The sequence below is a fragment of the Arvicanthis niloticus genome, chromosome 18, assembly GCF_011762505.2.
Source record: "Arvicanthis niloticus isolate mArvNil1 chromosome 18, mArvNil1.pat.X, whole genome shotgun sequence".
NCBI lineage: Eukaryota > Metazoa > Chordata > Mammalia > Rodentia > Muridae > Arvicanthis > Arvicanthis niloticus.
In genome coordinates, this window is record NC_047675.1 from 32,985,876 (window position 1) to 33,003,778 (window position 17,903).

General features: G+C 43.7%; 1 protein-coding gene across 2 annotated transcripts in view; it reads left to right on the forward strand.

Annotated features, from left to right (window-relative positions):
- The window catches only part of Utp4 (UTP4 small subunit processome component), a 28,111-nt gene that overhangs the window by 9,542 nt on the left and 666 nt on the right, over positions 1–17,903 (forward strand). For both annotated transcript variants that reach the window (XM_034522218.2, XM_034522219.2), the window contains exons 6-16: positions 729–940; positions 3,222–3,393; positions 3,511–3,602; positions 5,327–5,423; positions 6,667–6,731; positions 7,952–8,074; positions 9,033–9,189; positions 11,368–11,474; positions 13,045–13,140; positions 14,366–14,551; positions 17,654–17,764. In XM_034522218.2, the coding sequence (XP_034378109.1) occupies positions 729–940; positions 3,222–3,393; positions 3,511–3,602; positions 5,327–5,423; positions 6,667–6,731; positions 7,952–8,074; positions 9,033–9,189; positions 11,368–11,474; positions 13,045–13,140; positions 14,366–14,551; positions 17,654–17,764 (1,418 nt within the window). The remainder of the gene's footprint in view (positions 1–728; positions 941–3,221; positions 3,394–3,510; positions 3,603–5,326; positions 5,424–6,666; positions 6,732–7,951; positions 8,075–9,032; positions 9,190–11,367; positions 11,475–13,044; positions 13,141–14,365; positions 14,552–17,653; positions 17,765–17,903) is intronic.

Sequence of the window (17,903 nt, forward strand, 5' to 3'; positions counted from 1 at the left end):
TCCACACAGAGCTGCATTCATACTCCCCCATTCTCCATCCCTGTGAGCCCTGGAAGTGCAGGCCCAGCTGGCAGTGTTCTGAGTAGTGGAAATCTGGTGTCCTCAGCACTCAGCAGTTTCACTGGACCCTGTGTTCCTTCCAGACACCCCTGCCCCAGCCTCAGTTCCCAAAGCCTTTTGTGTAAGAAATTCTTCTGTTTAGTTAATAGCTGGCCGATTACTCAGGAGATCAGTCCCTCAAGGTCCAGCAGTCTCTCCTTGGGGGCCCCTCATACTTCTAGTCTCTGAAGTACAGGGTCCTGAGCTCCTGTGGCTGTCAAAGTATAAGTCAAGGGCTTCTTGGCTTTCTTTAAGGCTAACCTGCATATTGGTTTCAAGGCACTGCTTGGTTGCCACCCCGAGTCTTTTCTCCTGACACTTTTCTCCCTTTTCTATACACAGAGTGGGGAAGTGTGGGGTATAACATGTACACACAGTTTGCCAGCTTTTAAGTGACCAGGGATCCTTCCATTCCACTTTCCCAGAAGGGATGCCAGTTCTTCTGCTCTGTCTTTCTTTCTCCCTCCCTCCCACCTCACTCCTTCCTCTTCCCATTTTGGAGTTTTAAAACAGTTCAACACAGCTGCCATTTACAGCCTAGCTGTGTTCAGACATCTAACTCCATGTATGCTTGCCTGTGTAGTTTTGAAAAACTAAAACTAAACATGTGTGCTTTTCTTGTTTTTCAGGGAGCATAATTCGTAAAATGGTTTTAGATAGGCAACACCTGGGAGTGACTAAGTCAAGGTGCATAGTGTGGGGTGTTGCCTTCCTGTCCGACGGCACCGTCATAAGCGTGGACTCTGTTGGAAAGGTGCAGTTATGGGATTCTGCTACTGGGACGCTTGTCAAAAGCCATGTCATTGCCAATGCTGACGTGCAGTCTATCGCTGTTGCTGATGTGAGTACAGTCCCAGCCCAGGTTGTCCCTGAACGGTCTTCCTGCCTCAGTTTTTTTTTTTTTTTTTTTTTTTTTTTTTTTTTTTTTTTTTTTTTTTTTTTTTTTTTTGAGACAGGGTTTCTCTGTATAGCCTTGGCTGTCCTGGAACTCACTCGGTAGACCAGGCTGGCCTCGAACTCAGAAATCCGCCTGCCTCTGCCTCCCAAGTGCTGGGATTAAAGGCGTGCGCCACCACTGCCCGGCCTGCCTCAGCTTTCTGAGTAGCTAGGATTACAGGCTTGTGTGACCAAGCTCATCTTCCAAGTCAGTCTTAAGGTCTCGGAGTCTGTCTGTCTGTCTCTTTCTCTCTCCCTCTCTCCCTCTCTCCCTCTCTCCCTCTCTCCCTCTCTCCCTCTCTCTCTCTCTCTCTCTATATATATATATATATATATATATACCTCTCCCTCCCTCCCTCCCTCCCTCCCTCATTTATTTATTTATTTATTTATTTGTTTATTTAATGTATGTGAGTACTTTGTTGCTGTCTTCAGACACCAGAAGACGGAACCAAATCTTGTTACAGATGGTTTTGAGACACCATGTGGTTGCTGGGAACTGAACTCGGGCAGGACCTTTGGAACAGCAGTCTGTGCTCTTAACCACAGAGCCATCTCTCCAGCCCCCTTAAGGTCTCTCTTTTCCCATACATTGCTTATGTGACTTAGAATGATTCATTTTTTTCTCACAACATATTTTTGTTGTTGTTAATTTAAAGCTATTTTTACATATTTCTTCTACTAAGCGTAGTTTGTATATAGTCACATGTCACCTAATGGCAGGATCACATTCTGAGAAATCTATCAGGTGATTCCAGCATTGTACAAACGTCACAGAGTGTATTTAGGCAAATACAAATAGGTAGTAGGGGAAGCTACTGCGTTGCACACCTAATGTACCAATTGTATGTGCTCTTCTTTTATGCAACTAGCAGCAGAGAAATTTAAATCCTAAACCACGTAAGCAGTGACATCATGGAAATTCATACTGTGTTTTTTAATAGAAATGTTGAACTTTGTAAAGGTATTTGTAAGCTGAGAAGATGACGCAGCAGGTAATAACACTTGTGGCAAGTAAGGAGAGAACAAACACATGCAGAACAAGTCGATTTCATTTAAGGAAATACTACCTCTAAGGAAATAAAAATACTAAGTGCCTTATTTGAAAGTGGAAGTTTTGCTTATCTTTCAAGATATATAGCAGAGAAATCCTGTCTCAAAAAGCAAAATAAAATTTAAAAAAAATAATAATTTTTTATTTTATGTATATTGGTATTTTGCCTGCATGTCTGTCTGTGTGAAGGTGTTGAATCCTCTGGAATAGGACTTACAGACAGTTGTGAGCTGCCATGTAGTTGCTGGGAATTGAACCTAGGTCTCTTGAAAGAGCAGCCAGTGTTCTTAACCGCCAGCCATCTCGCTAGCCCTTCCCCACCCCCTTTTATAATATGCGTGTTTTGCCTATGTGTGTCTCTGTTGCATCCCTTAGAACTGGAATTGCAGACAGCTGTGAGCTGACATATGGGTGCTGGGAATTGAACCCAGGTCTCTGGAAGAGCAGGCACCACTGAGCCATCTCTTCAGCCTCCCCACCCCTTTTTTAATATTTGATATGTGCGGGTGGGGTGTGGGTATATACAGGCATGTAGAAGTCAGAGGCTTCAATCCATGTGAAGCAAGAGTTGTGTAGAAGGTTGTAAGTGGCATTACAGGAGTGCTGGGAACTGAACTCAGACCCACTGACAGAGCAGTAGTGCCCTTAACCTGAGAACCAGCTCTCCAGCCCTGCAATTCTTAAAAATCTTCAGCAAGATAAAAATCTCCCACCCAAACCAACCTAGAGTACAATTTAAAGGTATGTTTACCTTTAAATTGCACCACCAGTGTCATTGCAAGTTGTGAGTGATGTTCTATGTACAGCTCTGATATCACTGGGAAATGGGAACTTATCTGATCCAGTAGATGTTTTGGAATGATACTTGGGTTTGTCATTGAATGTGTAGCATGTGACTGGCTGCATAACATAATTGGCCATATTAATTGCTAACATTGTCAGCAGGGGGCGTATTACCACCTATGTTCAAGCTTTCTCCTCTCATGGGACGCTCCTGGGAACCTCCCTTCTAATTCAGGGCAAGAGGGTTTCTGGTTTGTCTCCTGAGCTGCCCAGATAGAAAACCTGAAGAAATATTTTCCCATCTGGAGTGTTTGGTTGACATCTATCCCCTTGTGGTTTTATTTCTCAGCAAGAGGACAGTTTTGTGGTGGGCACAGCTGAGGGCACAGTATTCCATTTCCAGCTGGTGTCCGTGACTTCCAACAGCAGTGAGAAGCAGTGGGTCCGGACGAAACCGTTCCAGCATCACACTCATGACGTGCGCACTGTGGCCCACAGCCCAACAGCTCTGATCTCAGGAGGTAAGTCCTCCCCCAGCCAGCTGCTCGAGACTCTGCCAACTCCCAACTCTGGCTGTTTTCTCTTCATGAAGGACTTCTCTCACAGTGTGTTCCCTCTCTGCTGCCTCTTTGCTTCAGGCACCGACACCCACCTAGTTATTCGGCCTCTCATGGAGAAAGTGGAGGTAAAGAATTACGATGCTGCTCTCCGAAAGATCACTTTCCCCCATGTGAGTACCCCTCGAACCCTCACACCTTTTCTGTCCCTCTATCCAGTAAGACTGAACACAGCTCACACTTGTAAAGCGATCTTCATTGTGTTCTAAGGCAAGCCTCCTTGAAGACATCTGCTATGTGCATGTGTATATGACTACTGTGATAATGAGTTGGGTCTGGTTTAGGTGTTGGGAAGGTCTACTCGTGGGGATAGTACCATCTACCTCATAAGGAATACTGCAAGCCTGGTTCTCCACCTAAACTAAGCTCGCCCACCTTAAAAACAAGCTAACGAGCCGGGCGGTGGTGGCGCACGCCTTTAATCCCAGCACTTGGGAGGCAGAGGCAGGCAGATTTCTGAGTTCCAGGACAGACTGGTCTACAGAGTGAGTTCCAGGACAGCCAGGACTACACAGAGAAACCCTGTCTCAAAAAACCAAAAAAAAAAAAAAAAAAAAACAAAAAGAAAACAAGCTAACGAAATTCCCATAAAGCACAGTTACTGAGGGGAGGGGTGTTTCTTCAGAAAGGAAACTCGGGATGATGTTTGCAATTAACACACACATTTTGGAGCTGGAGATAATGGCCCAGTGGTTCCTACAAACAACACAGCTCTTTTGGCAGCTAGTGACTATCTGTACCTCCAACTCAAGAACTGACTCTGTTCTCGCCTCCTCAGGCACTGCATGAATGTGATGCACAGATAAACATGCAGGCCAAACACCCAAATATATACAATAAAGAATATAGTTTTTAAAAAATCCATGTATTTCATGTATGTGGCAGTGTCTCTTGACTCTCTGAGTGCCTCTTTATCCCTGTTTAGATCAGTGTCTATTCTCATGGATTCCTTTTCAGTAACTTCCTTAATGATTCCCTTAATTATTTGCTTGTTTGTTTTGTTTTGAGATGGGGTGTCTCTGTGTAGCACTGTCCTGGAACTGAGAGATCTCCATGTGCCTCCCGAGTGCTGGGATTAACGACATGCACGCATGACCAGCTGGGTGGTCTTTTATTATCGTCCCTGTCATTCTACCGTTGTCCATGGGTCACTCTAAAAGCTCTCATTCCTCTATGTTTCAAAAACCTTAGCTTGCTATTGTTGTCTTCAGCGTAGAGCCCTAAATTTTTGGTGTGTTTGTTGAAACCCATGTTGATATTGGACTGTCCTGTCTTGGTCAGCTTTTTCCACGGTGCTTTTGCAACTGACCTTGAGACACAATGAGAGGTCACATGCCTTTTCCTCCCTGGAACTTGTTACCTTGTTTTCTCTGCTTGACTAATCTTTACCAGTGAACTACTTCTATTCTGTATATATTCCACAAGTTAGATGACCTTTCTGCTCATCCTGTTTATCCATATTAAATCTTGTGCCATACTCTGTAACATGACTGCCTAGTCTATGTCATTTCTTTAAATAATTCTTTAGGTCAGAGGCTATTTCTGTCACCATTGAGTTCTTGATTCCTAGGACAGTAGTAGGACTTAGGATATGTATATCAAATAAATGAATTTCTGGGGTGTTTGTTTTGAGACTGGGTCTCAGTAAATAGACCAGACTGGCTCTGAACTCACAGAGATCCACCTGCTTCCGCCTCCTACGTGCTGGGCCACTGCACCCAGCTAAATAAATGGTTTTCAACAGTAGAAGAGCTGATATGCTAAGATGTTGAATCTGGAAACAAAGCAGTAGATGATCAGGTTGGCCTACTTATAACTTCTCAATTCTTGGATGCAGCGGCGTCTCATTTCCTGTTCAAAAAGAAGGCAGCTTCTCCTTTTCCAGTTTGCTCATCACTTGGAACTTTGGAGACTAGGATCCACGGCTGCAACAGGTTTGTCTGGATAAAGAGTTTTTATTTTTTATTTATTTTTTTTATTTTTATTTTTATTTTATTTTATTTATTTATTTATTTTTTTGGTTTTTCGAGACAGGGTTTCTCTGTGTAGTCCTGGCTGTCCTGGAACTCACTCTGTAGACCAGGCTGGCCTCGAACTCAGAAATCCGCCTGCCTCTGCCTCCCAAGTGCTGGGATTAAAGGCGTGCGCCACCACTGCCCGGCTTGGATAAAGAGTTTTTATTTTTGCTTTTGTGTTTTTAAAACTGAAAACGTTTTTTGTTTTGTTGTCGTTGTTTAAGAGAAAAAGGGGGGGAAAGTATAGCAAAAAGGGGCTTATGTATTCTTCACAAGTAAAATGCCGGCCTGGGAGCCCAGGTCCCTGGGTGTGAACCACAGTATCATCCAGTACACCCACACAAAAAGAAATTGGAAACGAGCTATAATAGTGCATGCCATTAATCCCAGCACATGGGAGACAGAGGCCTGTGCCAAGAAAAGAAAGAAAATAAATAAGTAAACTGGAAAAAGAATGTACAGTATCAAAATTGCAATTGAAATTCTGCCTGTAGAAAATAAGTCACACATGGTGGCAATTCCCTGAAAGTGGAAACAGAAGAATCAGAAGCTCAGGACCAAGGCAAGAGCATCCCTGAGCTTGCTGGACATGGCTAAGGTTAAGAATGTATACTGCTTTTGTAGGAGTCAGTTCACAGCACCTACACCCAGGTGGTTCACAACCACACATAACTCCAGCTTGAGGGAGCCTGACATCCTCTGCTATCCTCCAAGTGCATACACATGCACATAGACAGCTAACTAAAACAACACAAAAGCTCATAAATGCAAGCGAGAATCAGGCTTTGCCCTGCTCTGGCGGATATAAAAGCAGGCTATTGAAAACTGGGAAGATAGAAGGATGTGTAGGAGCAGTCCTGCATGCAAGCAGGCCACACAGCTCTGGGGTGAATAACTAGTTTAAGAGTAAATTCTCTTCCTTAGAATGTATTGAAATCTGCTTCTACCTAACTGCATGTCTGTGGAGTGGGGCTTCAGCCATGTCAGACACTGAGTCTTAGGGCTCCGTCTGCTGCTCTTAGCCTTTCAGATTGTGCGAGCTTACGTGGAGAAACCAGATTACCCACCCGTAGAAATTCTGTGTTATGTTGGCTTTAGAATAGAAAAATGCAGAATTTTTCTTTGATGAGAAAAAAAAACTGAGGGAATTTTCTGTTTTTAGGCAAGAATGGAGATACTCTTCCACTCTCCAAAAACGCAGACCATCTCCTGCACCTCAAGACAAAGGTGAGGATAGCGCGTACTCCCCGTCCGACGTCCAGAGCACTTCCCCTTGTGAATCTGAGTGCCTCTCAATCTATAGCCCAGACTTTGTCATCAGTCAGATGTTGAGAATTTGATAAATGAATACAGGAAGTTGGTTTTATCCTTTTGGTACTGTAAACATAGTGTGTGTTCTTGTAGCAATTCAGATGGTGCAAATATAAAACTTAAATAAGGATTTTTGGTCATTTATGGTGGCACATGCCTGTAAATTCCAACATTCAGGAGGCTCCAGGATAAGGGCCACCATAAGTCTGAAGTCGGCCATGGACAGAGATTGTGTCCAGTTTACTGTATCATCAGGATTAGCCTTAAATAGTTAGAATCCCTACCTCAGTCTCCCTCGTGCTGGGATTACAGATAGCTACCTCCACACCCAGCTTTATTTTTAACTCTATATAAACTTTACATTGAATTTTTCTTCCCCTTTGAATATTTTTCATTTTTTTATTTCTTAGAGGTATTTTTCGGGAGTGGGGTTTCAGGACAGAGTTTCTCTATGTAGCCCTAGCTGTCCTGAAACTTGTTTCATAGACCAGGCTGGCCTTGAATTCAAAGACTGCCTGCCTTTGCCTCCTGAATACTGGGATTAAAGGCATGCATCACCATATCCAACTCAAAGCAGGTCGTCAGGGACAGAAAGCACATCAGCACTCCCAGCCCTTTGTTGCGTTAATGCCTTCCTGCTTGTCTTCCCAGATTGAGGCTTTCTAAGGTACTCAGAGACCTAACATGAGTTCCCTGTAGACCCATGTTGGATTAGGAAATCAAAGCTGTACCAGTGATGTTTTCTGTCTTGCACTGAGTCATAGTACACACAGCACTGAGTGTTTAAGACTATGTATAGGCAAGGTGGGTGGTGGTGGTGGTTCACATCTTTAGTCCCAGCACTCAGTAGGCAGAGGCAGGCTGATCTCTTGAGTTTGAGGACAGCCCAGGCTACACAGAGAAACCCTATCTCAAAAAAAAAAAAAAAAAAGGCCATGTAGGCCTTTGTGGAAATTAGAGCACTGCGAACTTGAAGATTCCTGTCATAGGAACCTTGTAATAAAGTTTGCCAGCCTTGATGGCATCCTCCTCTGAGCCCAGCAGGTGTCTAATTCCAGGAGACTGTAGTGAAACAATGAGATTTTGTCTGGAAAGAAGTTGGTTTTCTCTCTCACGTTGCTTCCTCCATTTGCCAGGGCCCTGAGAACATTATCTGCAGCTGTGTTTCCCCATGCGGAAGTTGGATAGCCTATTCTACAGCATCTCGTTTTTTTCTCTATCGATTGAAATATGAACGTGATAACATAAGCCTCCAAAGAGTAAGTGAGGGGGGGCGCAGTGTGTTTTTGAACAAGAAGAAATTTCCTATATGTTTAGTTTTTTCTTAGTGAGAAGTTAGAGGGTCATTGCTGTTACAGAACCTACAGGACCCACATGGTGGAAGGAAAGACTCTCAACCTCTGCTCTCTACATACACGGACACAGCACATTTTTTAAACTTTTTATTATTTGTGTTGATGTTTTGCATGCGTGCAAGTATGTCTGTTCACCATGTATGTACTGAAGCACAGCCCAGAAAGGGGAGGGTCCCCTGGGACTGAAGTTACACTTGGTTGTGAGCTTCTGTATGGGTGCTGGGACTCTGACTCTTGTCTTTTGGAAGATAGCCAGTGCTTTTAACCCCTGAACCCAATTTCCAGCCTACGCACAGTTTTTTGTTTATTTTAAATCTTATAGGAGGTTCTGGGTTCAATCTTCAGCATTACCACTTCAATGGTAACATATTTATTGCTATTGATTTTTATACATTTTTAATTGGAATAGAATTTTCCTCCTTTCGTTCCCTCTCAGACTTCCCTCTGACCCCTTACACTCTCTCCACTCTCAAATAGGTAGCCTTTTTTTTTAAACTAGTATTGTTATATACCTGTGTGTGTACATAAATCTATAAATACAGCCTGCTGAGTCTGTTTTTGTTAGTGTGTGAATGATTTTAGGGCTAATATATTTATTGTGTACATGAAAAAGAAATAGAGAAACGTTCCTAGCAAAAATGTTATTTTATTTCCATAGTATGTTATTTCCAAGGTAGAGAGTGGACCCGTTACCATTTGGATGAAGAGAAGGGTGAATAGGCTCTAGGAAGCATTCCAGAATTCCAGGACCTTTGTGGGTCCTTGCTTGGAAATTCCAAGGTTAATGTAATGTAAGCCTGGCTGTGTCGGGTTTTGGTGTGCTACTTTCTCTCACCGCCTTTCACTGTTGATTTATCCAAAGGTTTCCAAATTACCAGCATTTCTTCGCTCTGCCCTTCATATTTTGTTTTCTGAAGATTCAACAAAGCTCTTTGTGGCATCCAATCAAGGGTCTCTACATATTGTTCAACTATCGGAAGGACATTTCAAGCACTTGCATACTTTCCAGCCACAATCAGGTGGGGATTTCTAACTGGCCAGAGGGACTTGTCAGCAGCATCTCTGCTGTGGCCTTTTTTTCTTTAGACGCCAGCGTCAGGTGCTGGTGCTCTTTGCATTCTGCAGCTGTACTCCCTCCCATGTTTGCAGTTTAAAGTAGGAGGAGATATCTGGCAGATGAAGACTCGATGAGATCCGAAATGTTCCTCACACCTACTCTTTTCTCACTGGGTTTTTGATTCCATATTTGGGGCCAGAGAAGTTTCATCATCCTTAGTTTTGTTAGCAGAGTTAGAAAGTAAGTCATCTGCATCTACAGTTCTGACCCCTACTAACCCCTAGTACTTCGCCTGCTAACCCCTTCCCTTCCCCAGGACTTTGGTGTCCCAGCATATGTATGTGGAGATTTTGTGGGCTCACTAACTTTTTGTTATGTGTTTCTATGAGATGTTTATATAAGATAAAAACATTGTTGTGCATATAGTTTTATTTGGGGTCATTTGTGGTTGTGACTTTTTTGTGTTCTGTGAGAACATAGATTGCATCACTGGGTGACTATATACACCAGCGAATGCTGAATTAACAGCACTGGGGAAGTGCAATGTTGACTTAAGTTTCTCATCCACTTTGCATTGGTAGTTGGATATATTCCATGGTCTGTCCCTTGTCCCTAGCCCTGGCATTTAGCTGCTTCTTTACCATTTAGACTCTTATCAGCCTGGATTGTCACCGTTTAAAATTAACTCATGGAAAGCTGCTTCAGTCCCAGAGTTGGGGTGCACACCTCTAGTCCCAGCACTCAGGAAGCAGGAACAGCTGGATCTCCGTGAGTTTTGAGGCCAGCATGGAATTCATAGTGAGTTCCATGGGAGCCAGGGCTACACAGAGAGCCCTTGTCTCAGCTTCCTATCCCAGTCCCCAACCCCCAAGAAATAAAAAGAAAAGCTGCTTCAGAAGGAACCTATCATTTAGGAGTCAGATGAATTAAACCAACAGTGTTTTTAATTATAAATCTTAGACTACCTTGCCCTTACATCATTTTGGTTTTTCAAGACAAGGTTTCTCTGTGTAGCTCTGGTTGTTTTGAAATTCCCTCTGTAGACCAGGCTGGCCTCGAACTCAGAAGTCCTCCTGCCTCTGCCTCACAAGTGCTCAGATTAACAGTGCCTGCCACCACGACCTGGCACCCTTACCATCTTTATCCATCCTTTGGCACTTGGTCTATGGCTTGCTATAAAGCTTTTCTCATTATTAGGGATTGTTAGACGCAGCACACATTTTAGCATATAATATTGATGTCTGATTTTTATCCCATATCTTCATGCTACAAATTGAATCAAAACTTTTTGACAAAGGTGCTCTCTAGTGTTAAGCAGAGGGCATTTAATAAATTAAACATGTGCTTCATTAAAAATGCTGTGTCTATAACTAATTTTAAAACAGTGAGTAGGAAAAAGTAGTTTGAAGTAGCTTAAAAGATATGGTTTCAGTGCTTCTTCAGGTCTGAACCACAGGTGTCTCCAGTTTTATCTTTCTAGCCTCTCTTCACATGAGCGGCAACTGGGTAAATAGTTTTCATATTTGTTTGTTTGTACCACATCTCACAATGTAGACCTAACTAGCCTGAAAACTGCTATATAGACCAGGATGGCTCTAAACTCATATTCTCTGCCTCCTGAGTCCTGGGTCTAAAAATGTGGGCCACCATGCAATAGCTGATTCAGTTTTAAAGGTGAGGAAGGTGTGATTGCCTGACATTTGAGAAGCTGAGGCACATAGACCCTAAATTTAAGACTGTCTTGGGCTACAAAGGTAACTTCCTGCCTCAAAAAAATTTTTTTTTCTAATTTAAAAATAAACAGGTTGCTGGGCGGTAGTGGTGCACGCCTTTAATCCCAGCACTTGGGAGGCAGAGGCAGGCGGATTTCTGAGTTCGAGGCCAGCCTGGTCTACAGAGTGAGTTCCAGGACAGCCAAGGCTACACAGAGAAACCCTGTCTCGAAAAACCCAAAAATAAATAAATAAATAAATAAATAAACAAACAAACAGATTAACCTTTAGAACTAATTTGCAAAACTCCAGTAAATTCTCCTGTAAATGATTTATAGCTGTGTGGGTCGTGTTGGTCTCTCCATCATCTCCAGGGCTGGGCAGGCTGCGGGTGGCTAATTCAAGAACTTGTTCTTCTGTCCTCACAGGGACCGTGGAGGCCATGTGTCTTCTGGCAGTCAGTCCAGATGGGAATTGGCTAGCTGCATCGGGTACCAGTGCTGGAGTCCACATATATGATCTGCATCATCTGAAGGTGAGCCTCAGAGTTCATAGCAGCAGTTTGAGTCATATGGGACGCTGCTACTCCTGTTAAGATTTGAGGCAGATTGGAGTGACCTGGAAATTTACTAGACTTTTTTTTTTTTTAAAGCAAGAATTTTTCCTCCTTTAGATTCCTGTTTTAGAATTCTTTAGAGCCTCAAAGCTGTACTCACATAATATTAAAGTCAGTGAGGACCATGTAACTCGGGGTTGGCGAGGGATAAGTCCATTTCCTGGCGAGGGCTGTAGTTCAGTGGTAGAGGACTTGCCTTGTGTTCAAGGCCAGTCCTCAGTCCCATAAAGCAGGCAAACAAAGACAACAGAATGATTAAAAGACAGAAACACCAGGTATCTCTGCTCTGAGGAAGGAGGGACGTTCTGCTACACAGATTCAGAGCTGGAGATCCTGACAGGCCTTCTTTCATACTTGCCTTGTATATTCAGTGTGACTTTAAGTAAGAGAACCAGAGGGGAAAGCATAGCTGGGCAACCCTTCTGACAGGTACTACCAGGTAGCAATACTGCCAGCTGTGCGTTGAATCGTACCACAGTTCTGTCCCCGGCACCAGCAAAAGGAATGTTTCTGTGAGGTGCCCACATGCCTTATAGTTAAACCCAAATGTCTGTCTGTAGGTGATAATTTTTGACAGGGTTTCTCTGTGTAGCCCTGGCTGCCCTGGAACTCACTCTGTAGGCCAGACTGGCCTCGGACTCTGCCTGCCTCTGCCTCCCGAGAGCTGTGCCACTACTACCTAACAGCAATGTCCTTTAGACCCAGAATAGAGCTGTGTTCTTAGTGCAGAGGTCTACTTGAGTACTCAGATAAAACTGCTCTTCAGTTCTCTGCAAATGCTTCATTTTGTGAACAGTTAAGCATGATTTGTTTGTTTGTTTGTTTGAGAAAGGGTTTTACTGGCCTCGAACTCACTCAAGACCTGGCTGACTACAAACATCCACCTTCCACAGTAGGCGGTTTAAAAATGTGCATCCCCACACTGAACAAAGAAGTTTTTAAATGAAATTAAGGTTTTTTGTTTTTGAAATGCCTGAACTTCCACAGTATACTTTTGCATTCTGCTTCTGAGTTCCAAAGAACAGTATTTCAAGCAGCTGACATAGGGCTTAGGGTTAGTGCAGTCGTAGAGTGCAGGGCTTACTGAGGGTTAGTGCAGTCGTAGAGTGCAGGGCTTACTGAGGGTTAGTGCACTCATAGAGTGCAGGGCTTACTGAGGGTTAGTGCACTCGTAGAATGCAGGGCTTACTTAGGGTTAGTACAGTCGTGGAGTGCTTGTGTAGCACATAGAGGGCCCTGAAAACAACTGAAACAAAACAGTAATGATAACTACCAAAAATCACTGCATTTAGCTTTCTCTTGGGGTAGGTGTGAGGGGAGTGTGGGGGTGGGGATGTGTTTGTTTTTTTTGAGATAGGGTCACACTGTGTAGACCTGCCTGGCCTAGAACTCCCAGAGCTGCCTCTGTCTCTGGAGGGCCACTACGCCTGCTCATCTAACCTTTCTTGAAGGAAGGTGTCCTATAGAGTGTTCCTTTGTCTTTTTCCAGCTTCACTGCACAGTGCCTGCTTACAACTTCCCAGTGACTGCTCTGGCCATCGCCCCTAATACCAACAACCTGGTCATTGCTCATTCTGACCAGCAGGTAGGTGATTCTAGTGCTTTCTAATTCCCTTCTGCTAGACTAACCTGGAGGCCAAGATGGAGAGCAGTTAGGAGGGACTTTCCCTTGGAGATGTTGGAGGATACATAGGCAGGTTTGTTTTGTGTGAGTGAAGCTCCCCTGTGAGTGACCCATTATTGTCCAGCAGTGCCCGTTGGCTCACAGTGCAGTTCTAGAGTTAAACACAAAGTGATAGAAGAATTGTGAAGCACACTGCTGATTTAAAATCTTGAAAATAAACTAAAAATGGATGGTTTAGCTTTATGAGGAAATCAAGCCATACTAAAGTTGACGTGTCTAAATCTCAGGCAGAGTGAGAACTTTAGTCTACAGGATTTATGACGAGGCAATTTTTAAAATTCTTGGGCTGTAGAACACATTAACTCATCAATACTGATGTATCCTCATATCTAAACTGGAGACAAGAGCATCAACCAGACCCGTGGAGCTGCTGGAAAGATTCAGCATGTCTGGAAGCACACTTGGTTAGACTGCTTTGCAAATGATGCCTCCTAAAGAGTTTATCCTCTCCTGCACACACAGCATCTAAAAATGCTTCTCACGTTCATCCTTTACCTAGACTATTGAAAAATGCTGCCTGCCGGGCGGTGGTGGCGCACGCCTTTAGTCCCAGCACTTGGGAGGCAGAAGCAGGCGGATTTCTGAGTTCGAGGCCAGCCTGGTCTACAGAGTGAGTTCCAGGACAGCCAGGGCTACACAGAAAAACCCTGTCTTGAAAAACCACAAAAAAAAAAAAAAAAAAAAAATGCTGCCTTTGTCATTTAAACTGGTACCCTCTGAGTTTAGTGGCAACGTCCTATCATGTGTGATATTGAGACAGGAGGTGTATCACAGGTTTCAAGCCAACCTTGTCTAGTTAGCAAATTTCCAGGCCAGCCAGAGCTTAATCATAAGGCTCTGACTTGAACAAAAATTCCAGGTGACTTATTGCCAGGATAACTTATTGCATATAATTTACCTTTTAACTTTTTTTTTTTTTTTTCCACCTGCTTCTGCCTCCCAAGTGCTGGGATTAAAGGTGTGCGCCACCACTGCCTGGCTAAAAAAAATTTTTTATGTGTTGGTAAAATGTAAGGCTGAATATGGTGCTTAGTGTTTACTATGACTTGTGGTTAGGAAAGGATAAAACCCAAAGGGACCCAGTTGTGAGTGCACATTTGCACTTGTTTGGTGGTGTGTTCTCCAGGTGTTTGAGTTCAGCATCCCAGACAAGCAGTATACAGAGTGGAGCCGCTCTCTCCAGAAGCAGGGATTTCACCAGCTGTGGCTCCAGAGGGATACTCCCATCACACACATCAGCTTCCACCCCAAGAGACCCATGCACATCCTCCTCCATGATGCCTACATGTTCTGCATCATTGACAAGTCCTTGGTGAGTTTGGAGACTTCTTACTTAGGAGTCTTTAGAGAGAGTAAGAGACAGAGAGAGAGAGAGAGAGAGAGAGTGTGTGTGTGTGTGTGTGTGTGTGTGTGTGTGTGTGTGTGTGTTTTGCCCACAGAAGCCAGAAGAGTGTTTCAGATCCCCTGGAGATGGAGTTACAGATGTCTGTGAGCATCCTGACATGGGTGTTGGGAATAGAACCCAGATCCACGGCAAGAGGAGCAAATGCTCTTAATTGCTGAGCTGCCTTTTCTAGCCCTGGTTTGCTTTAGGCTTTTTGAGACATGCTGTTGTTATGCAGCCTGACTGGCCTCACGTTGCATTTACAGCAATCCTACCTCTTCTTCCTAAGTGCTGGTGAAGTGACTCGTGAGTTAGCACACCCTACCTTTACTTATGGATTTCTAAGTATAAATAATGATTGATTAGCTAAGGGAGCCTCAGAATACAAACTGCCAGGGTGTTGATTGGAGGAGAGGTAATTCTGTTTGGCACACTCCCTAATTTGCATTCCTACAGTTGGTTAAGTGGTTAGCCTTTCTGGACTAGTTTTCACTGCTGTAATTAATTCTCTAACTGGCTTTCAATGCATAATCCTAAGTAGAAAAATGATTAGGTTGGCATTCAGAAGGTGACCCTCTTGAGGGAGTACGTTTGAGTTGACGACTTACTTTTAACTTTTATTCTTGGATTCCTGGGTGAAGCGGTTTTGACCACCCTGCTCCTTAGCTGAAGACATATCAAAAGTTGATCTTTGTGTCTTGTGAAAAGTCGAGCTGAGAAGCTCCAGTGTCCCTGACAGTGATTTGGATGGGGATGCAAGTGCTTTCTTTAGTTCGAGATGCTAGCTGCTGTTTTTTTCCCAAATATACATGTCTTTTCTGGGTAGGAGCTTGTTTTCCTCGGAGGCCTGTGGACCACAGCCATGGCTGTGCTGCACTTTGGGTTTCAGTTATGCCCAACACCAGCTGTTCTGCCTGTCTGTGAAGGTGGGGGTGGGACAGCGTGGGTAAGGCAGCAGATGGCTCTAAAGGAGGTGTGCACAGGAAAGTGTCACTGAATTTCATCTCATGGGCCTGTGTCCTGGGGTGTGGGAAGCAGGGCTGGCTGGCAAGTGCCTTCTGTGAGAAAGTGGAGCCATCTTTCTGTAACTCAGCCCAGACGGCTTTCACCCCAGTGATGGTGATAAGTCCTTCATGTCCTTGTCCTAAGTAGAACCAGTTCCCAAGGAAGTCAGAGATGAAGTGAATCATTTACTTGGCTGTCTCTTGAAGTGTCAGTGACATCAGTGGGGTTAGTTTATGTTATTTTCCCTGGGGGAGAACCTTAGCCACTTGACCAGTGTATTAGACTTGGTTGAGGGAGGTGTGGAAAGCACAGTGCCTGTGTAGGCTGAGAACCTGCACATGCCTGATTGTTCCTTTCTGACAGGGTGTTGCTGACAAGACTGGCCTACAGCTTGCGTGTCTTTAATCTTGCCATAGAGTATGAAACCCTTTCTTGCTTCATCCTGCCCATCGTAACCCCTTTTACCTAAAGTATTTTTACATGACCCAGGGTATATCGTTGCCTAGGATAGGTATACAGATGAAACACTTTGTGTGTATGTTTGTGTGTGTCTGCATGACTTTATATGCACCACGTAGGTATAGTGCCCATGGAGACCAGAAGTGGATATTAGATTTCCTGGATCTAGAGTTACAGGCAGTTGTGAGTCATTTACTATGGGTCCTGTGCAGGAGGAGTAAGCATTCATAATCACTGGGCTATCCCATCCCTCCAACTCCCACATGTGTTTAAGAGCTGAAGAATGCTTGCCTACCGTGCTTTAAGCTCTGGCTTAGATCCCAACACATATAAACCAGGTGTGGTAGGATACACTTTGCAAGTAGAGGTAGGATCAGAAGTTCAAAGTCATCCCTACCTCCATCATCAGTTTGAGCTCATCCTGGGCAGGCTAGGGAACCTCTCTCAAAAAAAGTGCCTAGGGTGATGGTTTAGTGGTTAAGAGCATATATAGAAAGTAATAATTTAAAACTTTTAAAGATTTTCTTTATACATGTACTTTTCCATTTATTCAAAACTAAAGAGGAAGAGCAGAGACCCACAGATGAGAACCACTGGTTTAAACTCCTGCCCATCATTCTAGCACTCAGGAGGTAGAGGCAGGAGGATCAGGAGAACTACAGTGAAACCTTGTCTCAAAACAAAGCAGCAGCAGTAGCTGGGTCTGGAGAAGCCAATGAAACTTTTTGCGGTTTTATTTTTGTGGCACTAGAGATCAAAGCCAGGGTCTTAGAAATGCTAGGAGATACAAGTCCAAATATTATGTCTCATTGGGCCTAGTGGTTCAGGCCTGTAATATCAGTTCCACAGGAGGCTGGGACAGGAGCATCACAAATTCAACGACTAAGACCAAAGTTATGGCCAGCAACTTAGTGAAACTCTCTCAAGAAATACTAAAAATAGCATGGCCATAGTGGTGCACGCCTTCAGATCTCTGCAAGTTCAAGGCCAGCCTGGACTACAGAGTGAGTCCAGGGCTACATAGTGAGACCCTGTCTTTAAAAAAAAAAAAAAAAACAGGCTGAGGGTGAGAAGTACTAAAAAATTAAAAGATTAGGGATTTTGTTCAGAAGGCTAGCCCGTGTGTGTGTGTGTGTGTGTGTGTGTGTGTGTGTGTCCGTGTGTGTGTGTCCGTCCCTCCCTAGGCTCAGTCCCCTTTGCTGAAGTCCTTGGTGAGTTTGGAGACCTTTTTTTTTTTTTTTTTTTTTGGTTTTTCAAGACAGGGTTACTCCGTTTAGCCTTGGCTGTCCTGGAACTCACTCGGTAGACCAGGCTGGCCTCAAACTCAGAAATCCGCTTGCCTCTGCCTCCCAAGTGCTGGGATTAAAGTCATGCGCCACCACAGCCCGGCGAGTTTGGAGACTTCTTAGGAGTCTTTAATTTTGTGTGTGTGTGTGTTATATATATATTGCTTTAGTGCGTATGTATGTATACATATATGTGTGTGTGTATATATATATATATTGCTTTAGTATGTATGTATACATATATATGTATATTGCTGTAGTAAGTAAACATCTCTTTTAGCCACTTCCAAATGACAAAACTGTGCTCTATAATCCACTTCCTCCGAAAAATGAATCTGATGTCTTCCTGAGGCGCACGACCCATGGGTTTAAAATGTCTAAGAAATATAAGGTAAAAACCCCTTACTGTATCCTGGTTGGTTGCTTCCCTGTGATATTAGCAAAACGTAACAACTAACAATTAGAAGACAAGTGTGTCTTCCATTTGCAAGTAGAGACCATGACTTGGGGGAGACAACAACCTTGAAGCT